Source organism: Heptranchias perlo, chromosome 2, assembly GCF_035084215.1.
Source record: "Heptranchias perlo isolate sHepPer1 chromosome 2, sHepPer1.hap1, whole genome shotgun sequence".
Taxonomy (NCBI): domain Eukaryota; kingdom Metazoa; phylum Chordata; class Chondrichthyes; order Hexanchiformes; family Hexanchidae; genus Heptranchias; species Heptranchias perlo.
In genome coordinates, this window is record NC_090326.1 from 19,790,246 (window position 1) to 19,811,003 (window position 20,758).

Genomic DNA, 20,758 nt, shown 5'->3' on the forward strand with positions numbered 1-20,758 from the left:
AATCACCTGATAACTTTATTACATGAGTTGTACATCATAACATGGGTTGTACATCTTAACACTTTTGAAGAAGGCATTTCTATTTTCAAATGATTAAATTACATCATGCATTATGAAACGAGATAACAGTTTATACATAGTTTAGCATTTGTCTCAGTGTCAATCTATCTTTTTTTGTACATGAGGTGGCAACTGTTACAAAGAAAGGTTTCTTGCAAAGTTAATCCTATTGGTCACTGGGAGCATAACAGAGCTTGGAGAAACAGCATGGGGGGATGGGGACAGAAGGTACCAAGGACCAAATCACAGAATTCTATAGTCTAATTCAGCCTCCAAAACTCTGGTCTGTTCTCCATTTAAGAGTTATGTGTACAAATCATTGAGTTACCTCAAAAGAGAGGTAAAAGTAAAGTTTCATCGCTAGGATTCTGTGCAAACTTTTGGACTGCTACCCAAGTGCAACTTGTGTTAACATAAGCATCAAAGTCTGGTTTATATGCAAATAACCCTTGTGACGTTGCTCCAGTCATATTATTTTAGACAATCAACCACATTGCTTTCAACATTTTTAGATGGTACATCCTAGCATGGAGTAGAACTTCCTTCTCAGCGAGATGGTTGAGATAGCATTCATTGAGTTAGAGTAGAGATGGCATAAATCTTGAATTTAATGCAGGGAAGATGAAGGGAGGAGGAACATCATGTTGGATAGTGTTTTTGGACATTAGGAGGAACAAGAGGGAAAAATTATTACCACCATAATAATATCATCAATAAAATTCAGAAATGTAAAAACATTAGACCGATAGAGAGAGATTAGAAGCCAAAAAGAATTGTGCAAGAGATAACAAGCTTTTTCTTGTATCCTGTCCAGAAGTACGAGAGAAATATTAAGAGACTTCCCAGATATGGGAGCAATATTGAAGTCTTGGATGAACTTTGGTTTGATAAAAAGTTTAGAGCTGTTGATCTGAGATGAGATATCTCTGTGACCTTGGGTTAAAACATTGGTGAAAGAAACATTTGGCAAGAAAGAGGAAATCAAGCTCTCTAGAGGCAGCATTAGCAATGAAAATTATGTGAGAGGAATCAGAGGAAAATATCGAGGCCCTGAATATCACCCGATGAAGAAGGACTAAGTGTGGAGCCATCGAAGGTAAGAAGTGGTAGATATTAGTTCCAATTGCAAGAGACAAAAGGGGTAATTTTGACTTTGGGCGATAGTGTAAAACGGGCGCTATCGATTCAGCTGCCCGTTATACATAACTAAAAATGAAAATCGGGAGAGATGTATAATGGGCAGCTGAATCAATAGCGCCTGTTTTACACTATCACCCAAAGTCAAAATTACCCTCCCCCTGCCCAACTTAAGGAGTTGAAGAATATAGAGGGGAATCATCAGCAACGGAGCAGATAGGGTTTAGAATAAAGTACTGTGGAACTGCAGTCTTTCTGATTAAAGGTAATGGAGACTTTCTTACAGTGTTTCCTGCACCACCACGCTTTCCTGGATCACCATCCTCTCCTGGATCACCCTATAAAAGAATGTTTCATTATTATCCCTGCTCTACTACTAGAGCCCTACTGAGTAACAGTATCGTGAAGGTCAGCATGAACCATTTGGAATTTATGTAAAATGTATTTAGAACAATAATACAGAACGTACACTGCATTTCTTAATTCCACAGATGAGATAACTGATGTTAGCTCATCCATTGTTTCAGTAGTATAATTTCACTTGGATGAATAACTCATTCACAGTACACTAAGGTACTACTGAGTCTTGTATATATTAAAAATATAACTGTATACTTGGAGATGTTGGAATCAACCTTGTATTTTTGGATGTAACAGAAAAATAATTGTTTTTAAACTAAATACTTTCTTAAATGGACAAACGGAGGAAGGTTGAGAGAGGTCTCAAATCACTCTAGGGAGTTTTAAAGTACTCTATGTACTTGTAATGGATGCCAAAGACATTGACATTTAAAAAAGGGAGATAGAAAGAGAATATTCAGCAAAAACTTGCAGAATATCACCATGATCTCACTCCTAAAGAACTTCACTTGTGAATTTTCACAACTAAAATCTGTTTTATTCTCTCTTGAATTCATACCATCTTCCTTATGAGTGAAATTTAAAAAAATTATAATTCTTAGTTAACCACTTAAGCCCCAAATCAGAGCCATTGGGAGCTGGGAAGGGGGTAGGGGGTCAATTTGAGGTTGGAAAACCCATTAGTACGGGTTTCCTGGACGTCCTTACGATTTTGACGTAAGGACGTCTTTTTTTTTGTCGGTTTCCCGTCCGACTGACCGGCCCGCCCCGACCCACCTGTTTTTAAATTTGAAAATTGAGCCAATTGTCTATGTACATTAACAGTATGTATAATAATGCCATAGTATGAAAGCAGATTAAAGTTTTCAGAATTTATATAAACATCACTGTAATACATTAGGAAACAAATATATATTTAAATGTGAATATAGCATACCAGCAGTCCTAGGTCTCCTCTTTCACCTTTTGGACCTCGAGTATTATTATTGATGCCAGATTCACCCTAAATAAAATGAAATAAAATCCAGCAATCCAACAAAATCATATAACAGTAACCTTTTGGCAGTAGCTTGTGTTGAAGGATGCATTTTGGAATAAAACCGTAATTCTAGGAACCTATTCAAACCAGCTCTGTGCACCTTGTAACCCAGCTACCTATTTCCTGGATGTAATGTATGAATAAGCAGAATGTGAAGTGGTACCGCGACAAGTAACACTGACAGTTTCTTTGCTAAAATATCCATTTTTACACAGGTGGAAGAGATGGGCGGAGGGGGTGAAATTGGGCCGTGTAGCACCTGTTTTGTAGGCCTAAGCTAAGCCCCGAAAATGGCATCAGAGATGCATGCGCTCACTTCCGACGTGAAAAAGTTGCTTTCAGACATGGGTAGCCTGCTAGGGTTTCCTCTGGAAATTGAGCATGACTGGGAGAATGAAGAGAGGTCACGCAGAGCAGGACAAGCTGCTAGAAGAGGGAGGAGGAGGAGGAGGAAGAGCAGAGCACTCAGCAGGAGACCGTATCCAAGGAGAGTCTTCAGGGATCAATTCATTTACCTCAACTTCAGCGACGACCAGTTCATCTGACTTCTGCGGTTCACTAAAGAGGTCATGATTGAAATTTGTCAACTGCTGCAGCCACAACTGCAGCCTTAGAGCAGGGCAAGGACAGCATTGCCTGTGGCTGTCAAGGTAACCGTGGTGCTTAATTTTTACAGCTCTGGCTCCTTTAATGCTGCTGCTGGAGATATAACAACATCTTGCAGTTTGCAGTGCACTGCTGTGTAAGGGAGATCACTGAGGCTCTGTACGCACTCAGAAACAGATTCATCTCATTCCCTCTTGCCAGAAACAAGCAGCATGAGTGAGCACGAAGGTTTGCTCACATTGCAGGCTTCCCCATGGTGCAGGGTGCCATTGACTGCACGCATATTGCCATGCGTGCTCCACATCTGAACTCGGCCATATTCATGAACAGAAAGGGATTCCACTCCATCAATGTGCAGCTGGTGTGTGATCACACGTAGCACATCATGCAGGTCAATGCCCACTATCCTGAAACAGTCACAATTCCTTCATCCTGCGGCAGTCCTCCGTGCCACCTATATTTCAACCAGCACGACAAGTCAAAGGCTGGCTTCTGGGCTACAAGGGTTATCCACTCATGAAATTGGTCATGACTCTAGTCTGGAACACATGTACACGTGCACAGCAGGCGTACAAAGAGAACCATGCTGCTACACGGAACATCATAGAGCAGACCATAGGCGTCCTCAAGCAACACTTCCGCTGCCTGGACCACTCTGGAGGAGCCCTGCGGTACTCAGCTGAGCAGGTATCAAGACTTGTCGTTGTATGCTGCATGCTGCACAACCTGGCCATTATGAGGGAACGGCCTTTGCCACTGCCTATCAGGCAAGAACCTGAGCAACAGGCAGAGGAAGAGGAGGAAGTGGAGGAGGAATAGGAAGAGACAGGAGGAAGTGGAAGAGGAGGGAGTGCAGCAGGAAGTGAAGGAAGAAGCAGGGAGGCTACAAGGTAGACAGGCCCTGTCTGCTAGACTTCTGCGTGATCAGATGATTAATGAGCGATACCAGTAATCTCAACGACTCCTCCCCATTCACCAACAGTCCTGCACTCCTGACCTTTCCTCTCTCACATGACCATCAAATCGTCCTCCTTATGATTACACATTGCTTCCTCCCTCAGCTCATCACAGAAATAAAAACCACCACCAAATACCAATTCAAATCCACATTTATAAATACATGAAATTATGCAAACAAAATGAGACTATTCACCCTTGTGCATTCTGTTGTTCATGTGCCTTTACCTATCCTAGTGCTCCTACGAGGTGCATCCCCAGTGGCTGGAGCATGGGAGGTGGAAGGCTGCTGACCGTCAATTGAGGAGACTACAGATGGCCTTGGAGGACGACCTCGAGCAGCTCCGGGCCTAAAGAGCCCGGCTTAGACTGCACCATCTCAGCCTGGGCTGCAGCAGTCTAGCCTGGCTGGCTGACAGGCAACAGTGGCAGAGTGGCAGGGGTAGGAGCAGGAATGCTGTCATCCTGAGAGAGGACAGCAGGTTCATCTTCCATGGTGCCACTGCCACTCTCCCAGGGTGACACCTCAGCAATCCTGGTGATCTGCTGGAGAACAGATGGCTGGATTGCTGTGATGCCCTGAAAGCCCCTTTCAACAGTGGTGCCACGATAGCAGCAGTCTGAGCTTGTAAGGCAGCACTCTGAGCTTCCAAGGCAGCAGTCTGAGCTCCAAATGCAGCAGTCAGACTTTTGATGGCAGATGTTTGTGCTGTAATGGAAGCTGTGACATCGGTCATCAGACGCTGTATCATGGTGGGTTCTATAGGTGTGCTGATGGAGGTGACCACCCATTCCATGTGGGAAAGGATGGGCTCCAAGCTCTGTGCAAAGCCCTGTGCCAAGTTGGAACTGGACTTCTCCATGTTCCTTGACATTTTGCGCAGGCTTTCTGGCAGACTTTCCAGTGCACAAAGCATTTGGTTGTGTACGCCCCATCAGCCTTCTTCTGTAGCCTGGCCTGTCGAAGTCATCATCTGACTCCTCGGCAGCAGAACTAGTGTGCGATCTCTCCCTTCAGCGAGCTGGCACATGGGAATCCATTCCCCCCACTCTGGCTCCTGTGCAATTGTGCCCAGTGCCTCACCACGAGCAGATCCCTCCTCTTTCCTAGCCTCTAAACTATGCGCAGTGTCATTATCTGAGCTGGTGGCTGCGAGTTCAAGATCGAGTGACAGTGTCCCTTCATCATCACTGTCATCTTCCTCTGCCTCCTCTGACTGGGCAGGTTCCAGTTCTTGGATATCTGAAATGAGAAAGGGACAAGGGTTGAGTTGTGGTGAGGGGAGAGGAAAAAGTAAGAAGTGCATGCTTACACCAACTGCAGCATGTGAGTCAGAAAAGATTGTGGGATGAGAGAGAAGTGGGAAGCGAGAAGGAAGATTGGGTATGCAGAGACCCTCATCATCGATACCTCCAACACTGCCAGTGGCCATGGCCTCAGCGATGGCCCTTCCAATGATGGCCAGCACTGTCTCCTTCATGGGAGTTAGGACAGGTGCGCCTGTCCTCCTCCGGTTCTTTCTTGCTACCTCCTGTTATGCGCCACCTTCTCCTCCAAGAAAGAGGGAAGTGTGTCACTGAGTGTCCTGCAAGATATTTAGGTGATGTGGTGTCATGATTGAATAGCTGCCAGTGTATGCGACCTGTGAGTTTTGGGTATGTGGCTTGCAACAGTGGTAATGTATGAGGGTGAGAGGAAGCAGCTGATTTGAAGAGTTGAGTGCTGATTGAAAGAGTTTGTTGGTATGTGGGTGGCGGGGGGTATAGTCCGTGGAGCAGTGGATGAGGCTAGTGGTGCAGTTGGTAAGAGATGCCACTTGACAGTTGAACTCACTCACCTTGACCACTCATGTCAAATCATTGAACTTCTTCCTATACTGCATCCATGTTCTTGGTGCTATGCTCCTGGCATTGACCTCGTCCTCTACTTCCTCCCACTGCCTCTTCAGGATATGTCTGGAGGGCCTCCTGCCCTCCTGTGGATATAGGAAGGCCCTCCTTCTGTCCACCTTTTTCACCAAGGCCTCTAGTGCATCATCCGAGAACCTTGGTGCACGCTCTCTCGCAGGCACAGCCATTCTTCCAACTATCAGAGCCCAGGAATCACTTCTCACACCACTTCCCGCAGACACAGTGCACCTCCCCTTTAACAGGTGCAGGCTGCCTTTAAGTAGTGCTAGCCACTCACGCGATACCTGGGGCTCCCTGCTGATGCATGCCGCCAATCATTTATATCATCAGACAGCATGAATGTTACGTGCAATGCACAGGCGCGGGTTAATCTTGCACTGCGATCCCAGCGCTCGCTTTCGGAGGTAATCCAATGTAATCCCCATACAGTCACAATGTGCAATATGGTGCTTCTGTCAATACAACTTGTTAGAGTATATATTTTAACAGTAGCTAAAAGTTTCTAACAACGACCTATGGAGAATAGTTTTAAGCTGTAACAAGTTATAGTAGCCCAGAAATTGCTCTCAGCAGCGAACCAACGGTGCCCGCTGCTCCTTAGATTTGAACTCACCTACCAAGTTACCACAGTCTTTTTGACGGCAACTTACTTCAAATGCGAGTTCAAAAAACCGCAGCTTTCTTTCCCCAGGCTGTGTGAGCAGGGAAAGGATCATTCTGTCCCCTCCACCTTGAAGCAACCCACGCTGCGAGAACCAGGAAGTGAATCTCATTTACAGAGTAAGAACTGGGAAGTGTCAGATAAGATTAGTAAATGTACTATAGAGAAAGCAAAATTAAGAGAGGGTAAGATTAAAAGGCTGAGAGAAAAGAGACAGAAAGAAAAAGTAAAAAAATAAAAATTTTAAATTAATTTTTTTAAATGTCCAAAAACTATTATAATCAGGAGTAATGAGACTCCATGTTTTAAGAAGTTAATTTCAGTGCCAGTGAGGTTGTTTGGCAGTCATTAATATTTATCACACTGTTAAAAGTTAGTTTAGACCTGATATAACCCAGTGTACCTTTTCTCTGGCGAGATTAGTTAGTTTCCAGCTGGGCAGGAGAGCACGTTCGCGTTGGTCCATTGATTCCAGCCGCCGATATCTCTTAAATGTGAAGCTGTCAGTAGGGAATCAGAAAGAGCAAGTTCCGGATTTCCGCATTTGACTGCTTATGTGCGGTCGCTGGAACTTGCTCTTCAATTTGTCCATTAATAACGGCGAGCGCTGTTAGACTCACCATTATTTTACGAGCAATTTCCGGCCCAATAAATAGCAGTGTTTAGTGCACAAACTACAATATGAACATAACCTAAATGTCACTGACAAACTCAATTATTAATGGAGCAAGCCTTTAGCTTAGTGGAAATAAAGTTAACGTATACAGAAGTGCATACTGTACACAAGATTTATACACACATTCCCGCCCCTGAGTCAGAGGTTCAAACCCCGCTCCAGACAGTCCTGGCGAGTGGAGACTGGAGCTCCAGCTCTGAATTCTGGGGTGACATCCAGTGGGATAGATACATTCAGTGGATGTGATGGGCCCCCTTCATGGTATGGATTGTAATTGCTCATAAAACCCTCCCACCATATAGGACTAACCACCCCTATCGGCTGGTATAAAGATGGTTACGGTCATGGAAGGAGTGTTTATGTTAACATAGAAACAAAGAAAATAGGAACAGGAGTAGGCCATTCGGTCCTTCGAGCCTGCTCCGCCATTCAATATGATCATGGCTGATCCTCTATCTCAATACCATATTCCCACTCTCTCCCCATACCCCTTGATGCCTTTTGTGTCTAGAAATCTATCTAGCTCCTTCTTAAATATATTTAGTGACATGGCCTCCACAGCCTTCTGTGATAGAGGATTCCACAGGTTCACCACCCACTGAGTGAAGAAATTTCTCCTCATCTCAGGAGTTGAGGCCTGTCAGGCTTTTAATCAGCCTATGAATCACAGAATTACATAGAATGTACAGCACAGAAACAGGCCATTCGGCCCAACAAGTCCATGCTGGTGTTGATGCTCCACATGAGCCTCCTCCCACACTTCTTCATCTAACAGATCCTTCTATTCCTTTCTCCCTCATGCGTTTATTTAGCTTCCCCTTAAATGCATCTATGCTAGTCGCCTCAACTACTCCTTGTGGTAGCAAGTTCCACATTCTTACCATTCTCTGGGTAAAGAAGTTTCTCCTCAATTCCCCATTGGATTTGTTAGTGACTATCTTATATTTATGGCCCCTAGTTCTGGTCTCCCCCGCAAGTGGAAACATCTCTATACATCTACCCTATCAAACCCTTTCATAATCTTCAAGACCTCTATCAGATCGCCCTCAGTCTTCTCTTTTCTCAAGAAAAGAGCCCCAGCCTGTTCAATCTTTCCTGATAGGTGTAACTTTTCAGTTCTGGTATCATCCCAGAAAATCTTTTTTGCACCTTCTCCAGTGCCTCTATATCATTTTTATAATCTGGAGACCAGACTTCTCACAGTACTCCAAGTGTGGTCTAACCAAGGTTCGATACAAATTTAACATAACTTCCCTGCTTTTCAATTTTATCCCTCTAGGAATGCTTTGTTTGCTTTTTTATAGCCTTATTAACCTGCGTCACTACTTTTAGTGATTTGTGTAACTATACCCCCAGATCCCTTTGTTCCTCTACCTCATTTAGACTCTTATTTTCTAAGGAGTATGTGGCCTCCTTTTTCTTCCTACCAAAATGAACCATCTCACACTTATCTATGTTGAAATTAATTTGCCAATTACACGTCTATTCTGCAAGTTTATTAATGTCTTCCTGTATTTTGTCGCAGACCTCCTCAGTATTAACTATACCTCCTAATACAATAAATAAACACCTAATTCAGAGTCTCTTTTTACCCATAGATGATGTGAACGATATGGTTTTACTTACCCGATCTCCACGTAAACCTGGTATTCCACGCTCACCAACGTCTCCTTTTTGGCCTTTCCTACCCTAGAAATTATGCACAATGTATTAGTTCTCAAAGGACTGTAGAAGTATTTTTGTAGCAATCATATATAATGCATTCTACAGGTTAGGTCTAAATAATTCAGTCTCTGTCAAAGTGACTGCCTCTGTCTTTATTGCAGTAATCTGATTATTCACAAAAAGTGTAGAAATCATCATTCTTCACATAAATGTTCTTCACCAAGAGGAGAAAGATGGAAGGTGTAGTCCAGTGAACCATTTGGGGGAAATGTTTATGGGCCTGTAGCTCTTTTGAAGGCTGAAGCTTATCTGTGCATTATGTTTAGCACTTAGAATAACATGTTCATTTCAAACTCTTGTTTGCACTATATTAACAAAGTTATGAAACCATTTATTTGCAAAAAAATAATGCACAGAAGAACTTTACTTTACAATTGTGCATTACATCATCTTTGTCACAACTTTCCTTTCTTGCAATCTATTTAGAGCTCCTATGTCATCTCTTATCCACTTGAATCAAACTTTTCCAACAATTAAAAATAAAATTTGCTGAAATTGCTAGTAAATATTTATAAAGTCTGTAAGTGATTGCATTCATATTCTTGTTAATATAATTATCCTAAATTAAGTATTGTGTGAATCTTATTTTTAAGAGCACAGAGAGCCAATAACAGAGGTCAGAACATTTGCATCAGTATTTCTTGGGGTACCAAATAAACCCACTTTCTACCCCACGGTGTGATGCTACAGGTTTTCATTAATGCTGATTGACAGATGGGTCCGAATAATGTGATAGGTGGCATTGTATTTTGAGTGATGTGGCAACAATTCCACTGCGATTATTGATAGTTTGTCACTTTCTGTTTTATTGGTTAAGAATATATTCTGCAGTTAAGTTAAGCTCAGAATTTAAATTATTTCTATGCTTTAAAAATATTTAGGATTAGCCCAGTTCTGTACATGACAGTTTAAGATTTGTGCTGAATACTGGAAGAACTCTACTCACTTTTTCCTATTGATTCTGCTAATTCCTTATTTCAAGCTGACAATTTAAAGAAAAACAGATTTACTTTTTCGACAGCTTACAATCTACTAGCTTTCTCCAGCAACTAAAAATAAATGAACATGTGATAATGTTCTGCTAGTACTTAGGCAAGTAAAGTAAGGGTCACAGTGCAAGAAACAATAGATCTTTCTTTCCTCAACCTTGCACTCAGCCCAGAGTGTAGTTTCAGTACATGGGCAAATCCTTCCTCACTGAGGACAGGGCTCTTGTGTCTGAGAAGATCCACATAACAACAAAATAAATGGCAGTCTAAACCTTTCTTTGCCTCATCTCTGCTGCATTTTGAAAAACAGAACATCTATTCCCTATTGCCTTAGTCTGCCTTTTTAGTGGTAACTTTTCACCACTAATATTCCACTTCAGTGTAGTGCTGAGGGAGTGCTACTGTGTCTGAGGTGCCCTGCTTTAGATGAGAGGTTAAACTGTGGCCCAGTCTGCCTGTGCTGATAGCACAGCTGGATGTTAATGATCCCCCTGCCAGTATTTGAAGAGATAGAGCTATCCTGCTGTCACAGGAGCATCAGAGAAATAAGGATGAAAAAGCCATTCAATCCATCTACTCTCATCCCGCCAGAAAAAACATCTGGATGCTTCTTAAATTACTCCAGGGATTTTGGACATCCGTTCTGTACCTTGATCACTCTGTGTGAAAAAGAACTTCCTGAATTTGCATTTCACTTGTTTTAACTTACTGTTAACTTCCGCAACCGCAGATTGTGAGTCCCGTACGGTGTGCTGCCTCCCTGGTGCAAGGGTAAAGGACATCATTGAGAGGGTGCAGAACATTTTGAGAAGAGGAACAGCCAGAAGTCGTGGTTCATGTGGGAACGAATGACACAGGAAAGAAAAGGGGTAAGGTCCTGTAGTCAGAGTTTCAGGAGCTAGGGTGAGAGTTAAAAAGCAGGACCTCTAAGGTAGTAATCTTTGGATTACTCCCAGTGCCCCACTCCAATGAGTATAGGAATAGTAGGATAAGACAGATTAATGAGTAGCTGGGGGAATGGTGCAGGAAGGAGGGCTTCAGATACCTAGGGCATTGGGACCAGCTCTGGGGCAGGAGGGATGGGTTGCACCTCAACAGAGCTGGGAACAATGTCCACACCGGGAGGTTAACCAGTACTGTGGGGGAGAGTTTAAACTAATTTGGCTGGGGGATGGGCACCATGATGAAACAATAGAGAGGAGAAACAAGGTACACAGAGGACAGGGAGGGACAAATAGAACTAGAGTAAAGAATAATTCAGAAATACAAGGGATCAGACAGGGAGCAAATGCAAGGCAGTCTAAGGTGAATTCAAAAGGGAATAGGGTAAATAACTGAAAGGAAAAAAATTACAGGGATATGGGGAAGGAGATGGGGAATGGGACTAATTGGATAGCTCTTTCAAAGAATCGGCACAGGCACAATGGGCAGAATGTCCTCCTCCTGTGCTGTGATAGAATTGTACAACACAGAAGGAGGCCATTCAGCCCATTGTGCCTGTGCCAGATATATGTGTCACTTATATTGTATATATAAAACTCTATGAGGTCGCATCTCAGTTACATTTCATGGCCTAGGTTTCTCCAATCTTTCTTCATACCTCAGTCCTCTGATACTAGAGATTAGTTTCATAGGTCCTCTCTGCATTGCTTCCAGGTATTGAATGTCACCCTTGTGTCTTGGTGAGCAGAATTGGACATAGTGCTCAAGATGTGGTCTGACTTGAGCACTGAACAGTATAACCATTATTTCTTCCAACTTATATTGTACTATTTCGGCTATATAGTTCAGCATTCGTTGTTTATTTCTGCTCTGCAGTGATATGTTAAGTGCAAATCAACTTCATCTTTGGTAATTGTTAACGTAAATTGGACCGTAGAGCCCCAACACCATCTATTGTGGCACTCCTCTTAGCATGTCCCAACAACTGGACACCACTCCCCTAAAGGTACCTGCTGCTTTCTGTCTTTCAGCTTCTTACACATCGCTACATTTTACTTTGAATCTCACTGATTTAAGGTTAAGTAACAAAGTTTAAAGCAAACTTTGCTAAAGGTTTTACAGAATTAAAATCCCCATGATACATCATATCATGGGGATTTTAAGTGAGTGGGCAAAACTGTGGCAGATGGAGTACAATGTGGGGAAATGTGAGGTGATCCACTTTGGATCTATAAAAGATAGATCAGAGTATTTTCTAAATGGCGAGCAGCTAGGAATTGTGGATGAGCAGAGAAATTTAGGGGTCCAAGTACAGAAATCACTAAAAGCTAATGGACAGGTACAAAAAATAATTAAAAAGGCTAATGGAATGTTGGCCTTTATCTCCAGAGGGCTGGAATACAAAGGGGTGGAAGTTATGTTACAACTGCATAGAGCTCTGGTGAGATCCCCTCTGGAGTACTGCACTCAGTTCTGGGCACGAACCTCAGAAAAGATATATTGCAGCGCAGATTCACCAGAATGATACCGGGACTAAAAGGGTTAAATTATGAGGCCAGGTTGCATAGACTAGGCTTGTATAGAGATTAAGGGGTGATCTAATTGAGGTGTTTAAGATTATTAAAAGATTTGATAGAGTAGATAGAGAGAAACTATTCCTTCTGGTGGGAGTCCAGAACAAGGGAGCAGAACCTTAAAATTAGAGCTAGGCCGTTCAGGGGTGATAACAGGAAGCACTTCTTCACACAAAGGGTAGTGGAGATCTGGAACTCTCCCCCAAAAAGCTGTTGAGACTAAGTCAATTGAAAAATTTAAAAACTGAGATTGATAGATTTTTGTTAGGCAAGGGCATTAAGGGTTATGGAACCAAGGTGGGTAGATGGAGTTAAGATACAGATCAGCCATGATCGAGGGGCTGAATGGCCTACTCCTGATTGCATGTTCCTATGTTCCTATTTCCAGAGTCCACTTGAGATACCACATCATCAAAAAAAAACAAACAGGTTGATCAAACAGGACCTTCCCCTTCTGAATCACTGTTGGCTGTTATTTCTTAGGTTATGCTGGCCAGCATTCCTCCTTCAAACAATACCACCAAAAACTCAAGATTAACTTGTGATTCATGTCACACTTCAAAGTACTTCACTGTAACATGCTTGGAGACGTTGCAACAAGATAAAGCACGTATAAAGGTAAGCATTATTATTTTTAACATTTGCATTCAGAGAATTATTTTACTGGATGGTACTTATCATTTGCTTGGTAAAAGATTCCCCCCTCCCGTGCTGTTTCTAAACTTGAACGGTAAAGGATTTGTAGACACAGTGGCACCCTGCAGGCTGACTTAATACTTTACTTTGCAACAGAATAACAATAATGTAGTTTGCTGCAAGTTTACATTTTATAATTTTACACTTCTGTTGGTAAAAAATTGTTATAAGTCATGCTTTTCCTCACATTTTGTCTCCCACCATATTTCTCATTTCAAAAACATAGTACATGGTGGCCTATGAACTAAGATTCATTAACCATAATTGCTAAATAAAGAAACTGTATTTGATGCAAAAAGTTCTGATAAGGGGCAGCAAATACACATTTGTTGGTAGAAGTGCTTTAATCTGATTGTTAGAAGATAACAGTACCGGATTTCCGGAGTTGCCTTTTTCACCGGGAGCTCCAGGAACTCCATAGTTTCCCTGTAAAAATGCAATATTCTATTAATACTTGTAACGTATTTGTAAATAGTCTTTCTCTGCAAATCTAGTTCAGAAAATTATTACCTGCTCTCCAATTATTCCATCGATACCACGGTACCCATCAATACCCTGTTACAATAGCAATGTTAAGTCTTAGTACACTGGTAAAATTTGGAATATCCTGTTTTTGCTGAATAAATTATAAGTAAAATTTAATTTAGAATAAACATCCTATACTTACCTTCTCTCCTGGGTACCCTGCTTTTCCCTGAAAAAAAATTTTCATTAATTAAATTGTAACTGTAAAAATACAAATATTTGAGATATATTTCTGGTCTATGGTTCACAAAGGGGAGATTCTTGCCTTAGGGCCTCTGGGACCTGCACATCCTTCATTCCCTCGAGTTCCATTTGTACCTAGTGGGCCCCTCTCACCCTATAAATGATTAAAAAAAATTCACTTGGTCTTTTGAAATTATTATTTTTTGTTAAACTTACAATGTATCATGTAAAATGTCTAAGGTTTTTGTTCACACTGTCTTTTGTTTCCTTAATACAAAGTTAAAAATAATTCCCACAATTTCATTTCATAAGAATATCAAAATAATGTTGTTCAGAACTGTCCTTTATTATTCTCAATGGCCAACTGCGAAATAAAGAATTTACCAGATTGAGGAAAACACAATGGTCAAGAACAACAAAAATCTACAGAAATGAGAGCGAAATCTTAGTGCTATTTTAGAATGAAGATACCAATAAACATAAATAATGGAAGTTTCAGAAGGCTGAGGTGATCAGCATATATCAAAGCTAAGGTATTTAATTAATATCTTTAGCTTCGTAGGTGACCATTGTATATGATATGGTCATTTTCAAGTTGGTTTATTTCTTAAATTTAACTTTTATTTGCAGGTGATATTTACCTCCACTTATGCTTCATATCATTATTGGATGGGTTTTTCAACAATGAAAATAACATTTTAAAGAAAAAGAAATGATAATGCTATATTAGGGAAGAGATTTCTGGGCCTGGCTGCTATCTCGTGTGGGGTAGTGAAAATTTTCTACACATATTTTTAATTGAAACACACTAAAGTACTGCTCGAAGACTACAAAAAAGATAGTAATATCTGAGTAGTTATGTCAGTACATAGTAACTTATAGAAAAATGTCAATTAGATTTGATACATTAAATGTACCAGATCAATTGCCATTTTTCATGGATCTAATTATTGCTGAGCAGTAAGGAGTGAATAAATTGTGAATCAGAGTCTTCCTTCCAAGTAGGAACATTTCTGTATTTCCCAGTTCACCAATGAGTACTGTGCTTGTGCCACAATTATGCAATAATTTATCTTAAACAGTACCTAATTCTTTTAGTATTCCACTTATACTGCACCAACCAGTGTATGTGCCTGTACATGTGCGATGGGAGCTTTGAGTTTTAGAGGAGACGAGCATTTCTAGGGTGTGCGGCCAATTCACACAGCCATGGATATACTCTTAAATCTACTTACCGACAGGAGTCCCTGTTTTTTTTTGGAGGAGGGGGGTGGTTGAGGGGTCAAACTTTTATATCATAAAACAATTCGAGTTTACTATATTAGGTGCAAAAATCTTCAGAAAGCTTTCAGGCAAGAATATATCTTGCAGAGTTTGAACCTAGTGATTTATTGTCTGTACCAGTCATAAAACAGCTGTGTTTAATTGAATTATATACAAAACAGCACTCTCATCAAGGAACAAATGTTAGAATCAGTCATCTTCCTGTTAGGATATAAATTTATTTTGTGTATGTTGCTAAGATGGTTCATAATAAATAATAAAAGTGTCAGACTTTCCAAATGAGTTAAACATTTGGAGAAATTTGGATAGAGTTGGATAAACATTGAGATAAGATTTTTCATAAAGTTGATAGTTTGTGTTGTTTTTGTTTCCAAGTTTACATGTTTAGAAAATATTCAGACACTATTCGGGCCAATTTTAACTCTCAGCAGATGTCATGCGGACAGTGGCCGAGGTGGATATCAAACTGTCTGGCCCTCTGCAACGTGAAACCCGGGAGATTTTAACTCCCAGGACTCGTCTGCATAGGCCCCGTCAGTCTCCCACCCAAATGCGGTGGGAAGCACTAGCTGGCCGGTGGACAGCAGCAGGATTTCGGGTGGCAGGAGGCCACCACCGGGGACCCGGTTCCTGGCACTTAGGTTAACTGGTTGGGGGGTTAGGGGGGTCGGGAGAGCATTGCAGCCAGTGTTGGTGGGGGTGGGGGGGTGCCAAAGAAGCCCTGGAGAGTGTCTATAACTCTCTACTTGTGCAATGAATTCAGAGTTAGCATGTACAAACAGGCCTTAGAGTTACTGTGGAATCTATCTTTAAAGCTTTTAATAGTTTTCAACCAAAGATGTGTTTTAAATGTATATATTGCCGTGCTGTCCCTATGTTGGCTCTTTTACTGTGTTTCTGAACATGGGTCCATGTCTTCAGTTTACTGCGGGGTAAACACAGCAGAGCTCAAAGCCAATCAAAAGCAGCTCCACTTCACTTCATGGAAATGGGGAGGGAGTCATAATGTCCTTTGCAAAAAAAATGTTAAAGTACCAACTTACTGGTCCTCCTTCTTCTCCTTGATAGCCTAGAAATCCCTTTGCACCTGCATTTCCCTGAAATAACATCATCGACATATTTATTTAATGGAGACAGGTAAGTTACACGTTTAACGGAGTTGGCAACATTGGACAAACTTTCAGCCATGAGTCAGCTGTATACTTCGGGTGTCAACATGCTCCAAAAAAAAGGCAGTTAACAGGAGCGTGCTGCGCCTGTTACATGTCTGTGCCCTAATCCAAGAATGCTGTCCTTTTACAGCTAGTGCAGCTGCGGAGTCCCAGATATTCTTCATAGGCCATGTAGGGCCAAAGAAGTCCAATGCATTGTGGTGTTCTTGAATGATACTGAATTGAAGAATTGAAGGGGGGGGGGAGGAAGGAGAAGAACTAATGGCAGTGGTGAAAAGGTAGATCGTGTTAAACAGATGAGGACATTTTACTGATCAGTTGTGCTCTAATGCCTCTTGCAGCAGTCACTTAGGAGTTCCTGATGCTCCCCTCCATGAAGTTCGGTGGCCAGATGACTGTGGCTGCAGGTCTTCATGCAGTAGCTGGCACAGCTTTCTCATTGCCTCCTTGATTAAGTGCACTCTTCTGATACACAGCTCCTCACTAAAGTCAAAATTGGGCCATTTCAGTCCCATGACTTATGTCCCCACATATTCTTTGGGGGGGTGGGAGGGTATAATATCTTGAAAGGCGCATGCTCCCGAAACAATGCCTTACTCTTCTTTTCCCCACCCTTTCCTGTACCTCCTCCTCCTCTATGATAATGGCATAGGAAAGTATGCCCATTGGGAATTCTATAACTGCTCCTGAAAGGTTCTCCCTGTTGAGGGGAAATATCACAGTCATCCCACAGTCCCACAAGCAGTTAGAAGCAAGTCCAAGGCTGTCCAGAATCAAAGCATATAATTACATTTCCTGTTCTAACTTACCCCTAGTGCATTGTGAATGTAACTACAGAAAATTCTAGGCAACAACACTGACCCTTATTTAACTATATTTAAGTTAGATGTATGGGGACTTTGCAGGTGGATCACAGGAAGGGCCAAATCATGTTTGAAAATTTGGCCGCATCGTTTTTGAGGCAGAAAACCAATGGAAATTCTTTCCATCCTAATTTGCTGGCCAGGAAAAAACATTGCCTCATTTTAGATCCCAGTAATGCCAAAAAATGCTATATAATTTCTAGGCCCTTAAGTTTACACCAAGTTTAATTTCAGCAAGATTGGTACATCTTTTGCACAATGACTTACCTTTTTTCCCTTTCTTCCCGGAGGACCCTGGGCACCTGGTTCTCCTATGCATTTGCAAAAGACATTGCAACATTCTTTTTCCATAACTGCATTCTGGAAAAACATGTAATTTTATCAAATCTTTATGGAGTACTAGTGCAAATTCACTGATGAATGACGAACTAAAAGCTACAATTTTCCATTTTAAAAAATTAATTCTATTTAAATCATGAAATATTAAGGGCAGCGAGTGACATGATCTCAATCATGTGGTGCCATCCCAGTGAAGAATCTTCAACAGAAGCTGTCATGGATGGGCTACTGGCCAGCTGACGGTAACACTCACAGAAGCCTGGAATCAAGAAGTTCAAGCATGCCCTTTAGCAGGCTATAAGAAGTATGTTAGGCAATACCTAAACAAGGATTGAAATAGGATAAAAAGGAATTCCATACACTGAACAGCAAAAGTTTTCACTTGATAGTAAACTCCTTGTGGTTAAAAAATTCCACTTCTGCATTCACCAGCTGACAATTTTTCCTCCACTAAAGTGAGCAGGCAGAAAATCCTGGGCTGGCAAGTGTAGAAGTATAATTTCTATCTTTAAAGGCAGATCAACCCTGTCTAATGAAACAATTAAAAATCAGAATCACTTTCAATATTAGATGTACATTGAAAAGAATTCTACTTGCTAAAGAAAACTGCTTTTCTCAGGGTCACGTACTATTTGTCTATGCAAAGCACTTCCAATATCCTCCATTTCAATTGATAGCTGTTGTTTGTATCCAAATCTTCTTCCAAACTCAACAAGAGGGATGTCATCAACATTCAGAGCACCTTCCAGAGCCACAGTGATGAGGGCATGGACTTCTGTAATTATAAAATGACCATTTATTATAATATACCACAGATAGGTGAGTAGTATCAAAGATTCTAATTGCATGGCTGGCCTATTTTACTTTAAGGAAAACAATTTGTTTTAAGAATAAAATCAAATTATGCGGTGGACTATTTGTACAGTTATCCTGAACAGGAATGAAAATCCAGACAAATTTACATAGAAAAGAAAATATACCTTAAATGAACTTTACTGTACAGTCATGTTATCTGTATTTATTTTATTTAACAACTTTGTAAATAGGTTTACAATCCTTTTGCAATAATAAGAACAAAACATGGGTACAAAAGGAATTTTTTTAAGATGTTGTATGGAAATAATAAATAACAGCCTTCTGAACTCACTGTCTACACTCCTGCAGCAAGAATAACCACATGGGTTAGATAATGGAGCACAGCTGGTGCCTTTTGGAACTGGAACTGGGACTGGGCATAAATCACTATTTTAGAAGAGTAAGAGAAAATTAGGAAAATGAATCAGAAAGCCTATTTGTCAAGAGTTAAGGTTGAAGTGCTGTCGTCAAAAATGAGAGGACTTGTTACACTTGATGAGATATAAATTAGATTAAATCTTTTCGGGTCTGGCCACAATCAATAATGAAAATAACCAGATTCTAAATAACAGATTGTAATTGATGATTCTGTTGTAAATTATAATATTGGATTATTAACCTTGAGCAAATGTGTTGAAGCATAAAAATTCATGTTCATTATTAACAAAAATGCCTCATTATCATGCATGAGGAATTGGAAGCTAGCAGGGCTAAGCTTTATAGGGATAATTTTAGGAAATCGCCCTTTTATGGATGCACTTGAATTCCTGATATGCACTCCCAACAGATAAGATTCCTCAACAGGAGGGCAATTTCATAAAATTACCCCTTATATCTTCATGCTATTGCATCTACCTAATGGGATGGAGTGAAACTAGAAGAGGTACAGCATAATGGGACGGGGGCACATTTCTTCATTTATTTTTCTATTCACACTTCCAGAACTCAGAATTCCATGGAATTGAAAAACTGCTTCCAGAAAAAATCCTAAACTACAACCTGGTAGGTTGTTGTATTTGAAGATAAGCAGGCTCATTTTTCCAAAACAGCAGATGCAGTCTTATGCTTCAGCATCTAATATCTGGGTAGTGCCAACATTCAGAAAACATCTAAGTTACAATATGAACAGAGCACAAGACAATTTAATCAGTCAACAGAATGTACATGTGACTTAGGTGGAACTTAACTGGTTGAGTCCTTAGTGTATGTAAAACAATTTTCCTTTCATTTTCTAATCATATTTTCTATTTTTAGCACTAATAAGAACATAAAAAATAGGAGCAGGAGTAGACCATCTGGCCCCTCACGCCTGCTCCGCCATTCAACAAGATCACGGATGATCTTCTACCTCAACGCCATTTTCCTGCACTATCCCCATATCCCTTGATGCCTTTAATATCTAGAAATCTATCGATCTCTGTTTTGAATGTAATCAATGACTGAGCCCCCACAGCCCTCTGGGGTAGAGAATATACATTATTTGAAATATTCACTATTAAATACCAGTTGTCCATGTCTTTGAATTTTACTCTTTTCATCAAGACATAAGAAAATAAGAAACAGGAGCAGGAGTAGGCCATTCAATAAGATCATGGTTGATCTTCGACCTCAACTCCACTTTCTCTCCCTATCCCCATATCCCATGATTCCTTTACTGTCCAAATAGTCATCAATCTCAGTCTTGAATATAATCAACTACTCAGCATCCACAGCCTTCTGGGGTAGAGAATTCCAAAGATTCACAACCATCTTGTGAAGAAATTTTCCTCATCTCGGTCCTAAGTGGCCACCCCTTATCTTGAGACTATGACCCCGAGTTCTAGACTCTCCAGCCAGAGGAAACAGCCTCTCAGCATCTACCCTGTCAAGCCCTCTAAGAATTCTATACGTTTCAATGAGATTATGGAACAGTTCCTGCAGATTGGAGGGTAGCAAATGTAACCTCACTATTTAAAAAAGGAGGGAGAGAGAAAACAGGGAACGACAGACTGGTTAGCCTAACATCAGTAGTAGGGAAAATGCTAGAGTCTGTTATAAAGGATGTGATAGCAGGACACTTAGAAAATATCAACGGGATTAGACAAAGTCAACATGGATTTATGAAAGGGAAATTATGTTTGACAAACCTACTGGAGTTTTTTGAGGATGTAACTGGTAGACTAGATAAGGGAGAACCAGTGGATGTGGTTTATTTAGATTTTCAG

At 41.0% G+C, this 20,758-nt stretch overlaps 1 protein-coding gene and 1 long non-coding RNA gene across 2 annotated transcripts in view; both read right to left on the reverse strand.

Moving 5' to 3' along the window:
- LOC137331880 (collagen alpha-6(VI) chain-like) overlaps positions 1-20,758 on the reverse strand; it is a 114,463-nt gene that overhangs the window by 57,967 nt on the left and 35,738 nt on the right. The window contains exons 11-17 of the mRNA XM_067995749.1: positions 18,329-18,474; positions 14,001-14,027; positions 13,844-13,888; positions 13,706-13,759; positions 9,034-9,096; positions 2,495-2,560; positions 1,482-1,535 (exon numbers count right to left, since the gene is read on the reverse strand). Of these exons, the coding sequence (XP_067851850.1) occupies positions 1,482-1,535; positions 2,495-2,560; positions 9,034-9,096; positions 13,706-13,759; positions 13,844-13,888; positions 14,001-14,027; positions 18,329-18,474 (455 nt within the window). The remainder of the gene's footprint in view (positions 1-1,481; positions 1,536-2,494; positions 2,561-9,033; positions 9,097-13,705; positions 13,760-13,843; positions 13,889-14,000; positions 14,028-18,328; positions 18,475-20,758) is intronic.
- On the reverse strand, positions 14,120-17,714 carry LOC137335672 (uncharacterized). Its single transcript, XR_010966475.1, has 3 exons — positions 17,628-17,714; positions 16,369-16,422; positions 14,120-14,195 (listed from the first exon to the last, which is right to left on the reverse strand). It is a non-coding gene; the product is annotated as an uncharacterized lncRNA (long non-coding RNA).